The following is a 19735-nucleotide window of genomic DNA, read 5'->3' as shown; positions in this document are numbered from 1 at the left end:
AAGCTTCTCGGATGAGAGGTGAAACGTCTTGAAGTAACTTAAAGAAGTCCAGACGCTTTTCTTTCCAAGCTCTTTAGACCAGTATGTTGGTTTGTTTTCTGGCAATGGCATGTATTGATGTGCAACCTCTGTAGGGCCCACTAGATGTCAATGTTACACCACAGGTACAGCTTTACTTTTGCGCCTTTTATGTGCAAGTATTACAGTGATGATACGTAATTACAAGTTCATCATTTTCTTGGGTATGTGTTATTTCTTTAATGCCAGAGGCTCTGATAAGTTGTGTTGATGAAAAACGTTGTGACATGTGAACCCCACAGGCGTCACAGCCATGGTTCATGAAACCTGACCTGCATTGCCTGAAGGGGTGGATCTGTACAATGAAAGGTTTGTAATCAAACTACGCTCCAAGCATATAAATACGCACATGCTCTGTTGCACACACACAATCGACTCTTTCACACAGCGCTTTCACTATGGGCTTCCGGGCTGCTGCAACCTGGTACCGCTGCCTCCCAGCGCTCTGCTCCGGGACAGCGCTTCGGGTCGCTCCGGTGCTCAGACCCGCACCCTTCGCTTCCATCCCGGGCAGAAGAAACCTGAACGTGCAGACAGCAACTGAGGCGGTTAGGCTGAAGAGCATTGATGACTTGCCGGGGCCCAGCCGGTCCACCAGTATGTACTGGTTGTTGGTCAAAGGATACGCGGAAAAGATGCACTTACTGCAGGTACTGGAAGAGAATTTAGTGGCTTAAAACAACAACAGCAACTTTTTAACTGTTTGTACATTTGCGCTAAAGAGTAGAACAAGTATGAGATGACCTTCAGCCGACAACAAAAACTGTTTCCACGGCTGCTGCTAGTGTTTCGAGAAAACGCATTCAGGGATGTTACTTTCTTTCAAACTTTTGAACAAACATTTTGGCTTTTTTGTTCACTTTTATTTCTATTGGCTCGATTTTGTATGAAGTCCAGCCAGAATGAAATGTGAACTAAATGTGGGACAGAGAGAATGACTTTTAAGTGGTTTCATTTAAACATTTTAATTAGTTTAGATGTATGACCTAAAATTAAACAGGTTTGGTATTAAGTTTTTAGCTATAGAATAGTAATTATACAGTATAATCTGAAAACAGCTTCCCAAACTCCTAAAAAAGCTTTTCAAAGTGTTAATCATATTAATTATTATTTAGATCAATCTATTTAAAAGTAGTGTGAATAAAAACCAAAATCTAAAAAGTAATGAAATTAGTGATTGTAATTAAACAGATATTCATGTCCTCATTGTCTTTGTTATTGTAAAATAGACTTTTAAATAATTCAATTTTGTAGGGCTTACAGAAGCGTCAGTATGGGCCCATCTGGCGCTCCAAGTTTGGCCCTTTTGACATCGTCAATGTGGCGACTCCTGACCTCATTGGTCAGGTGATCCAGCAGGAAGGCCGCTACCCAGTCCGAATTGAGATGCCCCACTGGAAGGAGTACAGGGAGCTGAGGGGCCAGGCCTACGGACTCCACGTAGAGTGAGTGTAGATGATGTCAAAAAAACTTTTATTCATGTGTCCGAAATTCCTTACAAACAGCCAGGGACCCAGAAAGGAACCCAGAGGAGATCCTCTGACTTATAATAATCAAATGATAATTTCAAATATACATTTTTCTCTGACAACATAGTATTTGTATATAGTATTTCATTCTATTATATATAGTATCTTATTATTATTACCTTATCCTGTTCCAGTTTTGCTGCTGTAATTTTGCACTGTCCACTTTCTGCTGTCCCATGTGTTGGACTAATAAAGGCTTATCTTATCTTATAAGCTATAAGTAATTCTTAAATTTTTGGAAAAGAAAATTGGTAAAGTTAAGCCCATGTAACAACCTGGTGGATTGTGGAGGCATCCATTGGGTGCTTGTGAAGAATCTCTTTAAGCTAAAAAAAAAATCTGATTTCATAAAAGAATACTGGCGTTCCTCAGGGGTCTTTCATAGTACAGGTATGTATATAAGAACATTTAGCAAGAGAAAATGTACAAATATCTTCTGCGGAGTAGTAAAGGAGTGCTGAAACTGAAACAGAAACTGGCCAAAAGTTTTTTTTAACAGCCATAATTCTCTAATAAACTTCATCCATCGACTTTTTTTCTGTGTCGTGGGGGTAGCATCCTGTTCTTCTTCTGGTTGTTGTTATTATCCTTTCTCGTCTCTGCTGATTGATACTGACTATAACATAGAGTTTATAAAGCCAAAAATTATAAATTGTCCTTTGATTTTGGCAAAACCTGCTACTGGAGTTCCTCAGAGTTTTGTTACTTGTCCTTTTAAGTTTTTTCCCTTTTAATTTTACAGAACAGGACCAGAGTGGTATCGCATCCGCAGTGCCCTGAACCCCAAGATGCTGAAGCTACAGGAGGTATCGGTTTATGCCTCCACCATCCAGCAGGTGACTGGAGATCTGCTGCAACGCATTGAGCTCTTACGAGCTCGCAGTCAGGACCAAGCCACAGTTTTGGACGTGGCAGCTGAGCTCTACAAGTTTGGCTTTGAAGGTGAGAGGGACAGCAACTAATCCTAAAGGGGGTGTAGGTTAGGGTTTGCAACTCTTTTATTTATGTATTTATTAATATTTTATTTACAGGTATATCCTCCATCCTGTTTGAGACCAGACTGGGGTGCCTGCAGGAGGAGATTCCCCATGAGACTCTTCGCTTCATCAAGGCTCTTAACGACATGATGACATTTGCTGACATGGTGCTTCTCTTCCCACGATGGACCCGCAACATCCTCCCCTTCTGGAAACGCTTTGTTCAGGCCTGGGATGACCTCTATGAAGTAGGTATGTAACAGAAAAAAACACAAAAGGGAAGATTTCTGCTGTTTTGGGTTTGCTTTAAGTTCATTTGTATCTTTTATGTGTTTGCACGGCAGCTCAGATGCTCATCGACAGAAGAATGGCTGAAGTTGAAGCTCAGGTGAGCAGGGGTGAGCCTATAGAGGCCATGTACCTGACCTACCTGCTGTCTTCTGGCAAACTGACCAAAGCGGAAGTCTACATAAGCGTTACAGAGCTGATTCTGGGAGGAGTCGACACGGTGAGGAAACAAAATGCTGTAGCATCATGCGTCTGTTCTTCATCCATTTGTTCACTATTGGTAGAAAGAAAATTTTGGTTAACTGTCACAGTTTGAGCTGCTCCAAAATGCCTTTTATTTTTCCTTTTTATTCTGTAAACCAGCAGTTACTGACATCTTTTAAGATTAGTGGGTCAAAAAATGAGCAGAATTGGGGAGTGTGTGTCTGCCAACATAAATTAATACAGTGTAAGCACGTGATTAAACTTGTTTGAGAGGTATCGAATGGAGAATCAATATATTTTGATTGAGTGATCTTCTCTGTTAGAAATTGATGAGGGCTGTGTGGTGGTGCTGGCAGACAGCAGTGAGACAGGTGGAGCTCATTCATCCAGAGAAGCCAGAGATTTAGTTTACACTGTGGACTAATCTCTGAGTAGAGATCATGAGCTTGCTATAAAAATGAACTTGGTTGCCTGAAATGACTATCTTACATGACTTGTGCTGGCCCTATGGCGTTATTTTTGTGCCACTATTCTGAACGCATGCAAAAAAAAAAATTGCAGGTGCAAGTGTCGCATTTTAAGAAGAAATTTATTTTGAGCGAAGAAAAGCTAAATTTCATCACAGACACAGACACATGGGACATGTTTTTCAGGCTTAGACTTAGTACAGTTTGCAGCAAATTGTGCCAAAAACATTTGTTAGGTTTGTAGCTTGAACCTATTCGCTGGAACGTTAAGACAATATAATTACACTGCAAGCAAGACGCAAGTAGGCAAACTTCTTCATGGTACTCGTGCACGGGAGAGACTGGACAGAGCGCCGTCCCTTCGCTTGACCCCAGTAGCTCTCGTCCGTCCTCCCATACACTGTCCTTTTATTGAGGTTACATGAATATGCATAGGTTCATTAACATATAACGTCTACATACACAAAGAGTACCTTGTGTGTGTGTGTGTGTGTGTGTGTGTGTGTGTGTGTGTGTGGACTGCTGATCAAAGGGTCAAACATCCTTGGTCAGGAAGAGGGTAGCCTCCCCCTCCCCCTAGATGGTTCATCCTAGATAACACGGTGAGGAAGTCCTGCAGTTCATCTAAACAAAGAGCACTTAGACTAGAACAGACGCAACTACGTTAATCCTACCATAAAACAATAAGACACGGTATGACCTCTCATGCTCCCAAAGTGCTGTCTAATACACACAAAGTTTGCAGACTATCAAGGATCAAAACCTCTACCAATCTACAACTAATTACAAAACTCTAAGCATATATAAGTAAATATTTCTAAGCATAAATGACAATCAACAATACAAATCTAACAACATTTATGTGATTCATTTAAATATTATCCTCCCAAGATTTTGCACTCTGTAAATGAAAAAAGACTCCAAAAAGCATAAAAGTTCTAAATATCAGTTTGACAGTCATGAAAATGCAGTTTGGTTTATTGGCTCTCATCCATGAAATGCGTTTTACTTTTTAACCAGATTCGTTGATTGCAAATATGTAATTTTTTCACAGAGTATCCCTCTGGTAGTGCTCTGAGCAATCCAAGACCACTGGCTTGTACTGACAGCACCACTCCCTCTAGACCTGTCCCAACATCAGCAGTGCATGCTGTTGAATGCCCGGTAACTCAACAATAAAGCACCACTTATCTGAAATACAATTATTGACAGAAACAGTGGACTTGTGTGTTTGCAGCCATTTCCCTGTTGCCGGGTTTAAATATGGTGAATTTGCTTCTTGTGAAGGATTTATTCTCATGACTCATCCAGTGACTTCACTCCCCCACCAATCAGTGGCATGCAGTCTTTTGATGTCACATTTCTGGCTCAACTCAACTGACTTGGAAGTCCTAAAAAAGCACCTGGTACCAAGTACTACTATCTAATGGAAAACCCTAAAAACTGAGTGGTCTAGTTGAGCTGAGTAGTCCAACTTTATAACAGCATATCCAGCAGCCTCAACTCCCTTGACCCGCTCAAAACAGTCTCTTTTACCTGCTGTGGCCTATGGTTCACTATGGACGTCCGTGCCCTAAAGACCACCTCCTGCTGATTTTAGAGGATCTATAGCCTTATAGACATCATGTGAGGTCCTGTAAAGAAACTCTCTCTCTCTCAGGCCAAGACTTATTATTACTCTTCCCTCATTTGTCATCAGCAAAGCCATTCCAGACTGCTGGACTGGCTACTTCACCCCCTTGATCTACCTCATCCTTCAGGTGCCCCTGACCTCTGCTACTAGGCAAGGCAAGGCAAGTTTATTTGTATAGCACAATTCAACAACAAGGTGATTCAAAGTGCTTTACAGAGACATTAGAAACAAAAACAAATAAAAAGCATGATTTAAAATTGATTAAAACAAGCAAACAAACAAACTAACTAATTAACAAACAAACAAACAAAACAGTATATAAAATCAAAACAGATAAAATCAGAACAGTAGATAAAATCAGTAGTTAAATGTAAGTTTTGAAATTTAAGCTTAAAAGTGTGGATTTGGTGCTTTATTCAAATGCAGCTGAGAACAGGTGAGTCTTCAACCTGGATTTAAATAAACTGAGTGTTTCAGCTGATCTGAGGCTTTCTGGGAGTTTGTTCCAGATATAAGGAGCATAAAAGCTGAATGCAGCTTCTCCGTGTCTGGTTCTGACTCTGGGAACTGAGAAAAAACCGGATCCAGATGACCTGAGGGATCTGGAAGGTTCATACTGGCTCACCAAACACAATGGAAGGCCCTTGCTCTGCCGCTGCCCTGGTTAACCAAGGTGTGCCTCAAGGTTCTGTGCTTGGACCATTTCTCTTCATTTACATGATCCCCTTTGGCTAGATCATTTGTCACCGTGGTCTCTGTTTCTGTTCCTATGCTGATGACCCTAAACTTTATCAGTACCAAACCTATCACACTCCATAGTCACTTGTCAGCTGTCTGAAATTTAAACAAGGATGTTATCTAATTTACTCAAGCTCAAAGTAATGAAATAGATCTCCTAATTGCGACCCCCCCCCCCCCCCCCCCCCCCCCCCAAGGCTGTATTCTAGAAGACTGGAATTTTACTCCTTGACAGGCAATGATGGCAAAGATATTCAAAGCTCATCTTGTCCAGTACAAACCTTAAGTTATTATTATTATTAATAAACAAATGTGTCTGGATTTTATTCATTTTTTAATAAGATTATGGACTTAGATGATAAATTCCATCCTTTTTTAACACTCTTATGCTGTGGAAGGTTTCTTAGAGTGATAATCCTCTTCCTACCTTTACTTCTAAAATGACTCGGCCCCTCTGATTCTCCTTTTTTAAAAGATCATGTTACTGACCACTTTTAACGTCATTAGCTCTAAGAGGTGTTTGTTGCCAGTGTGCAAACTCTTTAAGAAACAGGGTCTGCGACATGTGACCTACAAACCTCAGCAACACAATTATTTGTGCCTTATTCGACACTGAATCTGCTAGCTGAACCTTTATTTTCCTGTGTGGACTCATTGTTAAACTGTCTCTAGGCAGTTGAGTGAGGAAAGCGGTTATTCATCCATATTACGTTACATTGCAAAATAAACAAACCTTTTCCAAACATGTTGGCATCTTATGTGCAACGAACAACAAAGAAGTTACAGATAAGCTCTGTGTTGCTCATGTAGAGAACCTAAAAGACTGCCATATCTCATTTAGCACACAAAATTCAAGGTGTGGACTTGTTTGTCTTGACTTCAGTCTGACTCAAGCTTTTCAGCCTCTCACTCAACCTCCACCTTCACCACAACCATGTAAGCTTTGATTCACAATAGCAAAAACACTAGATTTCCATCTCTGTGTCCTCTTGACACGGGTCGACAGAAACCGGCGGCCTGGACTGACTGCAATCAGTCAGTTAGATTTAACGGTGAGAAAACCAGCAGCAGTGATTTGTTTTTGTTTTACCCAGCAATGTTTTTATGTGAGAAGCGAACACACATTACTTACAGCAAAATTGCTTCAGTTTTGCCTGAGGGAATCAAAACCTCTGGTATTCAACACAAACACAAGCCCAGTAGGGATCACATCTGGTACGGCACGTACAGCAAGCTGTCACAGAGCCCGTTTGGCGGCATTCCCTGGTGAGGTTCAGGCTTGTCCCCATCCTTTGCCACAAGCTACAAGTTGGAAGTTTGCGTAATCTGGACATCTTGGTTATCCAAGGTGGGCAAAGATAAAGCTCACAATGTTTAGTCAGTATTTGTACGCTGTGCTCGTGATAGAGGAAAAGTAACAGGCTTAAGGTTAACTTAAAAGGAAGGAAGATAGGGTCCATTATTTTAAGAAGTTTCCTTTTCACATACAGCAAATTTCATGATTCATCCTTTAAAATAGTCTTTTCTATTTTTAAATCAAGTGAAGAAGATAGCTTTCAATCAAGCCATCTTCTTTTTAAGATAAAAGGGATGGTGAACGAGATGAAAATGTGGTGAGGAGATAGTGACTTTGGGTTTTCAGATAAGATGTGTCTGTTCCTGAAACATTGATTGTGTGTGCTCACAGATGGGAAAGAAAATTCCAGAAGACTAGAAATAATTGTTTTTCTGGTTTTTACTGTGTGCCTTTCTCTGTTTGCACTTCTTTCTTATCTTCACCGTTCTAGTGAAGTAAAGGCTAAAGAGCCCCCCAAAACATGAGTACTTTTTAGAATGCAGTTTCTTGGGTGGTCCAACTTTGTGAGTGGGAAATCGGAGTTGAGCAGACTGCTGATTCAAATGATTACTGGGAATTTGGCAATTCCAACTTCAGACTTATTCAGGAGTGTACCAATAGAGGCCAAAAAGTCCTTTGAGTTGAGTTTGAGTTGGCTTCAGTATAGTGTCTACAATGGTAACAACAATGATAAGGGAGGGAGCCTGTTTATTGGGGTGTGTGAGTGTGTGTTGCAAGGACGTGCCTTTAGGGTGTATGAATGTGCCAGACAATGATTATTGGGGAGTGTCGTGTTGAATCCCATTAATCTTATGTCATACTGAGTTGAATTTGACGTCATGAGTGAAGCGGAGCCGTTTGCCTCGGCCTTGGAGTGTGAAACTTAAATTGCTTATTTTGCTTCTGATGTCAGTGATTGCTGCTGAATCAGGGAGAGAGATGTAGTCTGACCCAGCATGTATGTGAATGTAACAAAGGCAAGCCAGAAATATTTAAAGTATACTATTATTTGAATGTAACAGAGCAGATGTTTATTGAACTGAAGCTAATGCAAAGCAGTGCATAGAGGGGAGAGTCTCAATACAAGGATGTTAGAATATTACATTTATAGTGAGCTTATTCATTGTTTTAGTAACATTTCTAAAGAGATCAGGGGCCCGTTCTTCGTACGTCGCTTACTACATCCAAGATCAAATGACACATCCAAGATCAAATCATCGCGCTAACCGTGAGCTCGCTAATCCGGTTCCCCGAACACGCCTGCTGTTGACGATTAGTACAGCTGGACGCAGTAATGTGACATCACTGGGTGTCGTAAAAGGGGCTACGCATCGATAGTAGAAACATTGATCGGCAACCCGCTGATTGGTCGGCGAAAATGTCGAAGGGGCGCGCTCGGTATTTTCCGGCAGCAGAGCAAGAACTCATGAGTGAGGGATTTCAGGAGTTTCAGAGTTTAATTAAAACGCAAGAGAAAACTGCAAAGGCTGCAGAAGCAAGGAGAGAGGGCTGGCAGAAAGTTGCTGACAAATCAAACTCGTAGGTAATTTAATAATAATACTAATAATAATGGATTGGGTTCATATAGCGCTTTCCAAGGCACCCAAAGCGCTTTACGATACCACTATTCATTCACTCCCACATTCACACACTGGTGGAGGCAGCTACGGTTGTAGCCAGGCTGCCATATCGCGCCATCGGCCCCTCTGGCCAACACCAGTAGGCGGTAGGGTAGATCTATCATATGACACTATATTGTCCAATATCATATGGCATTATATTATATTATAATATGTTATATTATATCCCCTTTCACATTAGAGCCACAACAGGACCCACAAGAACATGGGAACAAGTAAAAGTGGAATACAGGAGTATTCTACAGAATGGTAATATTTATCTCTTAGATTGCTTTGCGTCTCTTGGCAAGGTAATACTGGCCTGTAATACTCTGTTAGTTTGTTCATAACAGCAACCAAGAAAAGGGCAGAGGAAAAAAAGACAGGTGGTGGTCCTGCACCCCCTCGTCAACAAGTTGGTTAAGTAAATAATACCCTCACGGGAAAATCGATATCTCTCTATGAGCACACTGTCGCGCTGAGCTAAAGGATCCTGTCTATCCCGCAATATACGCTGAATTCTGAGGACTCTCCTTATCAATCTTGCACCTTCCGCAATGGGTGGCTCGCGTATACGGACAGGACATGGCTGCGACAGGCTTCCCAAATCCACCTTCGCTTTTATAGCCGTGGTCTCTCATCTTGATTACACGAAGTAATTTACAATTACTACTCTAAAATACGAATTACATCTGAAATAATCACATACATGTAATAGAATGTTAATAGTACATTTCCCTTTTTTAGGAAATGACCTGTATGTATCTGTGTGACATCAATAAAAGGATCAAGTGCTGCATTATCTTTAGTTACATTGATGTTATTTATTTATGGTGAAACAGTGGTGGAATATCGCTGTTGCTTTCGTATGAATGACGCGGACATACCTGCGTGGCCACGATCTAATCCTGTTTACATAAAGTAAACCTGCTCCAGAGCAGGTTTACGCTTACGGCTCTGTTGCTATGACAGCAAGTCCCGGATGAGCTTCGGGGAACCGACTGATCCAGGATCACGCGAAATCGTCAACAATCTAATCCGGCTAACCTACTTAGCGAGGTACGAAGAACGGGCCCCAGGCCATAAGAAAACCTGCCAATAGCAGAAAAGCCTCTGCGTGTCCTTTCTCAGAACACAAATGTTTCACCCCTCACCTAAGAGGGTAATAAAATCTTATGGAGAGTAATTTAATGTAGGTGGTACTGAGAGTTGAGCCTTCAAGTCAAGAGAGTTACTTTGGGTCACATGAGCCAAGGTGTGGTCCATGACATGGGACATTACCATCACAGGGGTCAAGGTGTGGATCCTCTGTGAAAATTGCCCTATCCCGTCATTATGTGAGCTATTAGGTTACACGGGTTAAGGCATGAGTGGCGTTTAAATCGCCTGAGAAGGGATCTGAAGACCGGAATATCCTTTCTCCTGTAAGTGCAGATGTATGGCCAAGTCTCGTGCTGTGTTGTGCCGTGGGTATGTGGTTTGGTTTTTTGGTTTCTCCTGTGTATATTTCAGGCCCTTAAGACTACTGTGAACTGAGAACCTACACAAACATTCACAGATTTCAGGTCTTATAGTGCAGTAGTTTCTCATAATGCCTCCCTGTTTACACTTTCGGGTATTAGAAGCTAACCTCATGCTGTGTGTTTAGACTGGAGTTTTCTTTTTAGTTCAGTTCAGATAGTTTGTGCCACCCAGCTGCTGAGCTCAGGAGTGTGAAGGAGGTGCACACAGAGTCAAAAGGAATTATTTTAGCAGGATGGGAAAGAAAAATGATCCCTGCAAATGCTGAGTAAACATCACAAAGAGACACTATAGTGTTTTTTGTGTTGTAAGCATTGATGTACATCAATAACTTGCACGGTAATAATCGTTTTAAGTTTTTTGTGATGTTTTTACCTCTAATTTTTACCTACGTATCTACTCAACCTCTTCCATTTTTCTCCCACCTGACTCCAGACGTCCAACACCTTGTCGTGGGCTTTGTATCACTTAGCGAGAGACAGCAGGGCTCAGGATCGACTTTACAGCGAGGTGAATTCGGTTTGCCCAGACAAGCGGGAGCCAACCATGGATGACCTGAGCAGGATGCCCTTCCTGAAGGCCGTCATAAAGGAGACATTACGGTGAGCTGACAGCTATTTGCGTCTGTCTCTCAAAGGAGTCACGTTTTTCTTAACCGTAAGCATTTTAACCGAAGACCTGATGGTTTTAAAAACAAGTCTGAAATTCATAAATGATCTACAAACACGTGATGTATTTTGCATCTGCATGCTGGAAATCATCAAGTTGGTGTTTTGCACTGAATCTTTTCAAAACTTTGCTGTCCACTCATCCAAACTACACAAGTTAGTGATGTGAAGTCATTCGTGACAGGGAACAGTTTGAGTTTGAGACAAGCAGTAACAAGATTTTGTGAAAGCTGGGATTTTTTTGGATGCCTCTCGTTTACTTCTCGGATGAGAAATTCCAGTGAGTGCCAAAGCTCCTCATGTAGGTTTTCACACACAGGTGCTAAATCCTGCTGGAAGACTGAACTGGCAACTTCATGAAGGTTGCCAACAGAATGATAAAGTGCTCTGAAACCTTCTGCTAGACAGCAGAGTTGAATTTGGACAGGATAGAAGGAATAGTTCTGCAGGCTTCTTGAAGGACATTCAAAGCTCTTCTTTGGATGTTTCTGCCTTTTGTTCTGTTCTCTGTCAACATGATCCCACACTGCTTTAATAATGTTGACGTCCGAGCTCTGGGGAGGCCGATCCATGACTGATGGTGTTCCACTGTTTGTTTTTCTATCCAGGTATGATTTTACTGCATTGGCAGTGTGTTTGGGATCATTCACATGCTTGAAAATAAAGCTGTTCTTAATCCGATGCTTTCCAGCACTTTAAAAGCCCTTTGGAAGCAAATTATAGAGAAATGAGGGTTGGCTCAGGACTTTGATAGAGTATTTTATGAGAACGGCCCAACCCAGCAATGTCAAACTGTTTTAAGATCACTTACTTAGACAAGTCAGAGCTGCATTAAAAGCAACATGTGGTTAAATCAAGTTTTAGTCTTAATAAAATCGTGCTTTTGCAGCCCTATGCCTCAATTCCACAGTTTAAAAGCGTCAGGATATTTAGAGGTAAAAGTTCAAGTCTGTGAAAACCTTCAGCTACATATGCATGCTGGCTTTCTTTGAAAATCTGATTAAATGAAGCACACACAGGAAGTTCTCATGCTGAATATGTTGTTTTGGACGGTTTCCTGCTTCTGTGGGTGCAGAATGGAAACCTGTGTGGTATTTGCAAATATTCAAGTGGCTGCTTGTGTACAAAATGGTTTGCTCAGTGTGTGTCATCACCTTTGAAACTCAAAAATTGCTGTGTTGTTCTCACACTGCCACACACCTTAGATGACTAAATTTCAGAGAGGTGTGTTTTTATGAAGGAAAAAAAACGTAACAATCTCGAGGATTACTGATGGCGTTTGCTGTGTTCCCGCGTCTCTGTCGTCTCTGTGACAGACACCTCTCAAAAACCCTCAGTCAGCAAATCACATCACAGTAAGAATAAGAGCAAAATACACCTCTGCCAAGGCTGAAAACTCCCTCCATGCCAAACTCAGAATACTGGTGGCATTTTCTTGAGCAATTAAAGGCAATACCATCCTTACAAAATAAATAAATACATTTTGGTATGTACTTTTAAAGATGGCCTGTATTTGTATAGTGCTTTTCTAGTCCCTAAGGACCCCAAAGCGCTTTACACGTCCAGTCATCCACCCATTCACACACACATTCACACACTGGTGATGGCAAGCTACATTGTAGCCACAGCTCTATCTATCCATAGATATAAAATCTTTAACCAGAATGATTGGATTTCATCCAGGTAAATGATTAAAAGCAACAGCAACGGAAAGCTACCTGTGTACTTAGTTGCATACAGTTTTTTTTGGCCTCGGTGGAGCTCAGTCTGACTGCCCTTCTAGTTTAAAAGCAGTTGTGTGGTGGTGGTGGTGTTTTCTTTATTTTCTGTGTTTATAGTTAAGCTGTTCCAGCCAGATTGGTAGTGTTATGAAGGACAGGCTCAGTGAGAACCATTGGTAAATTAAAGCTGGTTTTATCTGTAAAGGACAAACTGTTTCAGTAGTCTGCTCTGACCCATCCAGTTCTCCCATCTGTAACACAATACCTCCATGCATACGCAATGTTTTCACAGGACTCTGTGCAGCCATGTGGAAAGCGAAGTACCTGCCATCATTCAGTAGCTTTTAGGAGCAATAACTTGCATTAATGGTTTTCTTTATGACTTTATCAGTCTCTCACATCGTTGTGGAGGCCCAGTCTTCTTTAGTTCATTGAGATTTGAGGTCATTTGCTTATGCACAGTTCTCTTAAGGTCAACAGCATCAGTCAGATTCGGGTCTGGAGTTTGACAGGACCACTGCTGTGCTTGGGATCATTGTCCTGTTGCGTGACCCAGTTTCAGCCAAGCTTGAAGTGTCAGACAGATTTCCTCAGGTTTGACTCTAGAATATTTTGGTATACAGAGGACTTCATGGTTGACTCATTTACTGTAAAACAAACCTAAATCATCACCCCTCCACCATCGTGCTGACAGCTCGTGTGAGGTGTTTTGTGCTGATATGCTGTGTTAGGTTTTGTGCATTTTGGCCAAATGTCTCTACTTTGGTCTCGTCTGTTCTCACCCTGTGGAAAAAATTAGTTCCTACACTAAATTATCGTCAGATTTATGAAACGTGTACTGGCCTATTTTCTTCTTAAAACTGTGCTTATGTTATCAGTCAATCAAGTCAGAATCATTTAGAATCAGCCTTGTGCTATGGAATGCTAGGACTGCCGTAATGAATTAATTAAATACACTATTAAATAATTAAATGTGGCAATAATTAATTACAATTGAAAATAATTAATAAAATAAATATTTACGACACATTTAATTAATTATTTAATGGTGTAGTTAATTCATTATGGCAGTCCTGGCGTCCCATATTGTGCAACCTCCATGCAATTTGCATATCATCTGCAGATTACTCCACCCGCATTTATCAAAATTTATTTATATAGCATGTTTAAAAACAACAATGTCGATCAAAGTGCTTCACAAATTAGGAGCGAAGAAAATAATTTACCAACAGCAACACAAAACAACCTATAGAAACCAGCCAAAATTTAGTCAACTAACTTAAGTCAAAGCCAAAGTAAAAAGGTGAGTCTTTAAGCGAGATTTAAAAGACTGAATAGACTCGGAAGTGTGAATGGTAATAGGGAGATTGTTCCATACTCTAGGTGCTGCGATGGCAAAGGCACGAGCGCCTCTGGTTTTAAGCCTAGACCTGGGCTGCATTGAGAGCATCTGGTTAGAAGATCTTAGTGCTTTTTTTGGGGGGGGGGGGGGTTATACAAATGGAGAAGTCCTATTAAACAGCTAGGTGCCGTATTATTTAAAATTTTATAAGTGAGTAAAAGAGTAAAATGATCATACATTCTGGTACCTGATAAAAGGCTATATAATGAACCATGTACCTCCACGTATTGTGCCATGTATGGAGAAAGCAGTGACAACGTTGTAAGAGGAAGAAAAAAGTCTGACGACTGTAGAAAATTCAATAATAGAGTGCAGCAGAAAGAGCTGAGTATATCTCCATTTTCACTCTCACCTATGGTCACAAGCAAAAGGTATCAATATTGTTGTTGTTACTATTAATATTTTAATATTCACTTGTGGTTTATAGAGCATTTAAAAGTAGAATGGGAGGCAGAGCCTTCAGCTTTCAGGCCCCTCTTCTGTGGAAACAAGTCCCAGTGGAAGCAGTAATGCTGGACTGCATGTGATTATGAGAATAGTTTTCCACTTCCACACTTTCTATTTACAGCTCCTACACTTCTAACTGTTACAAACAAAATGGATCATATGACTCCTGTGTCCATGCTTTTCTCTGAGATGCTTATAATTTATCCATCTGTCCTCTTACACGTATCCATTTTAGGGTTGCAGGCATGTTGGAGCCCATTCAAGTTGGCACGGGGTGAGAGCTCATCCTGAACTGATCGTCAGTTGGTGTCAGAGTTGTTTGTAATTTGTTATTCATGTGGGTTCTTCATATTTATGTCCTTGGAACACTAATAAATTTGGCCCTAGCATTAAACAGTTGTACTCTCAGGTCAGGGTAAATGCATTCAGACTGGTCTACACAGTATTTTTTCCACTCTCCTTGCATTTGGTTCCTCCTTATTTCTCTCTTGCCTTCTGTTTGAATTTATTTTATATTTTTTTTGTCGGTCAAAGCACTTTAGAAGGTGCTTTATAAAAAAAGTTATTTCAGTTAAAAGAAAGCAATAAGAAGAGATCATTTCAAGGAAGTGACTTCCTGATTAATTCATTTACTGAAATAAAGAGTTTGAGTCTGATTAGACTTTGATGACGCTCCATAGCAGAGCAAAGTGTACCGAGGGTCTGTCCAGGGTCTGTCCAGGGTCTGTGGAGTACACTTAAATTACCACATATGTTAGAATTTAACTGCCAAGTCTCATTTTTTAGAGCTCTTGTACATAAGAAACACTGATTGTTTGGTTCTGGGGGAATTCTTTTTTTAAAGGGATGCTGTCACTGCTCTGAATACACCGTGATGGTCTAAAGAACTTCCTCAGTTGAATGTTTCTTCCAGGTTTTTGTGAATTCTGAAATAGTTAATGGTTTCTAAGACTGTCTCTATTTAACAATAAAGAGCAGAAGAAGAAGCAGAACCCCCAACCATGAGGGGCAGCCAATCAGAAGAATCAAAGTCATGCAAAGCTCCTATAGTAGAGCAAGAATGAAAACACCTAGTTGGAAGTGAGCTGAATCAGCCGTCTTTCAGTAAACATCTGCCCTTTTTGGCCTCACGTATTTTCTCTGTCTTCTGATGCAGTTTATGCAAAAACCAACATGTCAGCTACGATCGATTACAAAGCTGGAAACATCTCTCATGTCTTATTGGAGGCTGATTTGTTTCTTTCTTCCTCAACCAGCCTGTATCCAGTGGTTCCTGGAAACGGACGCTTTGTTTCGGAGAACGAGGTGATTCTGGATAACTACTGGTTCCCGAAGAAGGTAGGAAGACACGGTTACACACATACACTCGTATGTCTTTAAGCATCTCTCTAAAATAAGCCGTCTTTTTCCAGACTCAGTTCCATCTGTGCCATTATGAAGCCTGCCACGATGAGTCCGAGTTCACAAATGCTGAGCACTTCCTCCCAGAGCGGTGGTTTCGCAGTGACACGCCGAATAGCCGCAGTGACAGAGCCAGGCCCGGCTTCTACCAGCATAACCCTTACAGCTTCATCCCGTTCGGCGTCGGGGTGCGAGCCTGTGTGGGGAAAAGGGTGGCAGAGATGGAGATGCACTTTGCTCTGTCCAGGGTGAGTGATGCAGAGCTAGTGCTTTTTTAAGGGTACCTTTTGTACCCTCTGCACAATCTGTGCACACGGGGGGGCAGCTGCGTTCCTTGTGAGGATTGCCCTTGTCCAGCCTCCCTCGCCTGCTTATAGAAAGCACCATGTGGTAGAAACTGGCATTGCATGAAAGTACAGCCCAGCTAGTTTGACTTGAGTTAACATCCCTTTAACCCAGAACACTGTTGTAGTTTCTTCACTTTCTGTTGATAGTATTAGGTAATTTTGAAAGATTGTTGGCTTTTTCTCTGGGGTTTTTTGTATTATTTCATTTATTTATTCATTTTCAGGCACAACAAATACCTATATTGAACATAAAATACACAAAACAAAAAACAAAACTTGCCTGAAAAAGGAGTGGGACGAAGAAAACTTATTAAATCCCACCCCTATACTCACTCATTATTGTAGGTTTTAACTTACAATATAAAGCATCTGAATTGAATTGAACTGAAATATTTATAAATATTTTTAAACCCAGGACTAAATGCTGAAAATGACACTAGATGTTCTCTCCAAGTGAAGACAGCTGCAGTACTTTATCTTCCTGCAGTCTACAGATGCTGGCTGAGCAGCAAGAAACTGATAAACTGGAAATAAAAACAGTAATAAAATGATTAGCGAGTCCTTAGAGGGAAATAAACAGAAGAAAGAAGGAATTTCTGCAAAAATGCCAAACAAAATAGAAAAGCTCCTTCTTTTGGCGCTCCAGCACTTGAACTCACTGAGACATGTATCACTTCCTCTGTCTCATCTTTATCACTAAGGACGTGTACAGGCTGTTGAATACTTCTGAAGAAGCCGGCTGGCTTAAAGTGGCATTTCAGGCTGCTGTTAAAGGTCAGCGCCTTTAGAGCGCCACAGATTTTATATTTTTAACCTTTTCGTTCATATTTAAACGGCGGACGGTCACGGCAGATGGCTGCCCCTCCCTGAGCTGGGTTCTGCTGGATGTTTCTTCCTTTTAAAAGGGAGTTCTTCCTTCCTTTCTACACACTGATGCAACCTTGTTGCGCTTTAGGGCATTATTCTTTTCATCGACAGATTGCCTAATCTTAAATAATCTGTCTCAGCTTGTTGGAATTTCTACAACTATGACCTGTTATATCTGTATTCAAGTCATGTCATAGATATGAGCATATGAAAACAGATATGCTGAAGAATGTTTGGGCTGCTTTCAGAGATGAGTCTCCCTGTGGTTTGTGTGTTTTGACATTTTCAAAAGCCAGGTTGCCTAATTAGCGTTTTAATGCAAACATCAGTCTTGGTGGCTGTGGTCAGCGTTGTTCTGTTTTCATGTTAAAAACAGTTTTAACCCAATAGGTTCAATTGTTTACAAAGTGAATTTATAAAGAAAGGAGAAGTGCAGTTTAATGCACTTTTAGTATATATGTTATGTTCTGCAAATCAACAGAGTAAATAACTTAGGTAATCAAACATTTAGCTACAATCGGAAGCAGCCGATTTATGGGTAAATTTTTTTAACACAGTCCTGCTATTGCTCTGCAGCTGATGCAGCATTACGAGATCCAGCCTGAAGATGGTGCACCGACAGTGGAGGCCAAAACTCGGACGCTGCTCATTCCCGCTAAGCCCATCAATCTGCGCTTCCTCCCCAGAGTCTGAAGATGGTGCCAGTGATGGCAAGCAGCTCGTACATTCACAATAAAAGTGCTCCCAGAAGTTTCTTTCTCAGTGTAACTTTAGTTTGAGCAACAGGCTAAAACTGCACAGAGGTACAAATGAGTAATTAGATAAAAATTTAAGGCCATTTCTGGTGTTTGCCAGTCTGGGTGTGGTGCAGTTACGCATCTGAGCCTTAATGGTGCAGATTCCTGTCAGCAGCTGCATTTAACAAATTTCAGCAATGATGGTAGTGAGTAAATCCTCAAGCCAGGTTGACACATGCAGGGATTTCTCTTTAGGAACACATTTAATGGGCACATTTATCATTTTAAAGAAATAAGCTCATAATTTATCTACACATTTATCTTTATATGTATTTCTTTATATTTCCTTAGCTAACGTCTGTTATGGTCTTCCTTTATTATTTCATAGTTGTTGTCATTCTGTTTAGTTTTTGCCCTCTGGTATAGTTCTGGATTTTTCAGCAAGTAAAGGCATGTTTTTTGTTTTTTAAACCTCCTTTAGGTTTGTGCATGTGGCTCCTCAATTTATTAACCCATAACAGAATTTGCAAAACAGATGTTATTAGTTTTTAGTTACTACTCAAGTATAACTTCTTTGCACTGTCAGATCTGAGAGTACACTGGCTGTTAAAGCCGTTTAAACACATTACTTTATTTACTTTCATTAACTTTTACACTGACTTTGAGTTTGACATTGACTTTGGCTAAAGTGAATCTCTGAAGTCTTTGATGATGAACCAGTGAAGTGAAATTCTCCCTTTAAAGTTTTTAAAGATTTTATTTGTGCATGTATTTACACACAAAAGAGCTGTTTTATCTTTCATAAACATATTTGTGCAGGAAGTAATTTCATATTTTTCTTCCTCTTTCAGAGAAGCCAGAAAGAGAGAAAAAGGACTTCTCTGCAGAGTTTAGATGTTCACACAAAATTGAACCTAATGCCCAAATCTTGCCTTCTGCATTATATAATCACTGTAATTGTATAACAATGAGTCCTAATATCACTGTGTGTGTGTGTGTGTGTGTGTGTGTGTGTGTGTGTGTGTGTGTGTGTGTGTGTTAGAAAATGCCAGTCTAACTCCAAGCACTTTGCTTTGCATACCTGTTTTTATTAATCTCTTTGGTGCATGTAAAGCTGGAGCAGGTGGGGCTCAAAGCTCAGATGTTGGAAGTGTGAAAATACTTATGCAGATGGGTAGTGCACACTGCCCCCTTGTGACAATAAGGAGGAACGGCAGGCTGTATACATATTTAAAGTTGAGGTTAATAAAATATTTTACACCGATCGCTGTTTGTTTTGCTGTAAGCTCAGCATCAACCACACAGAGGAATAAAGTTGGAGAGAGTGTGTGAATTTACTGAAGGAAAAGGAATTTTTGAACAATTACAATATCACATGTAGACGTGGTGATTGTGATCCCAGTAAAGATGAAATGTTTGTGTTTTTTTCTAAATAAATCAAGTATTTTCTTTATTTTTGACTTTTTAATTCACATTCACTGCAGTCTGGCCATTCCCCTTTAACCTCTGACATCACAAGGCTTTGGCTTGACTCACTGGATATTTGTGTTAACAGGTAGCTTAACAGATGTAGGTAAGTGTACAGTATTGTGCAAAAGTCTTAAGTCACCCCTCAGTTCTTTATATCTTCCTATTAAAATGTGAAATAGGTGCAGCTACTGAAACATGAAGCATGCATGAAAATAAGATACATAAGGTAAAAAACAGTGTTTTGCACAACTCTAACAAGCTTGAAAGTCAATATTTGTTGTGACC

General features: G+C 40.6%; 1 protein-coding gene across 1 annotated transcript; it reads left to right on the top strand.

Moving 5' to 3' along the window:
• Positions 1-443: 443 nt before the first annotated feature.
• On the top strand, positions 444-19433 carry cyp27a2 (cytochrome P450 family 27 subfamily A member 2). Its single transcript, XM_085264954.1, has 9 exons — positions 444-728; positions 1333-1523; positions 2350-2549; positions 2639-2836; positions 2929-3092; positions 10826-10992; positions 15885-15966; positions 16041-16277; positions 17820-19433. Exons 1-9 carry the CDS (start codon positions 477-479, stop codon positions 17934-17936), a joined length of 1608 nt encoding a protein of 535 aa, XP_085121080.1. The 5' UTR covers positions 444-476; the 3' UTR covers positions 17937-19433.
• Positions 19434-19735: the final 302 nt, after the last annotated feature.

This window comes from Mchenga conophoros, linkage group LG23 (genome assembly GCF_057382185.1).
Source record: "Mchenga conophoros isolate Kocher_MC1m ecotype Shallow Benthic linkage group LG23, M_conophoros_male_GT1.1, whole genome shotgun sequence".
Lineage (NCBI taxonomy): Eukaryota > Metazoa > Chordata > Actinopteri > Cichliformes > Cichlidae > Mchenga > Mchenga conophoros.
This window is presented reverse-complemented; position numbering and strand designations above follow the sequence as displayed.

Excerpts from the sequence above, each read along its gene's own strand:
- cyp27a2 (XM_085264954.1), top strand. The coding sequence starts at position 477 with ATGGGCTTCCGGGCTGCTGCAACCTGGTACCGCTGCCTCCCAGCGCTC. Across the intron at positions 2,837-2,928 it reads GGATGACCTCTATGAAGTAG|CTCAGATGCTCATCGACAGA; the intron begins GTATGTAACAGA and ends TTTGCACGGCAG. Across the intron at positions 3,093-10,825 it reads TTCTGGGAGGAGTCGACACG|ACGTCCAACACCTTGTCGTG; the intron begins GTGAGGAAACAA and ends ACCTGACTCCAG.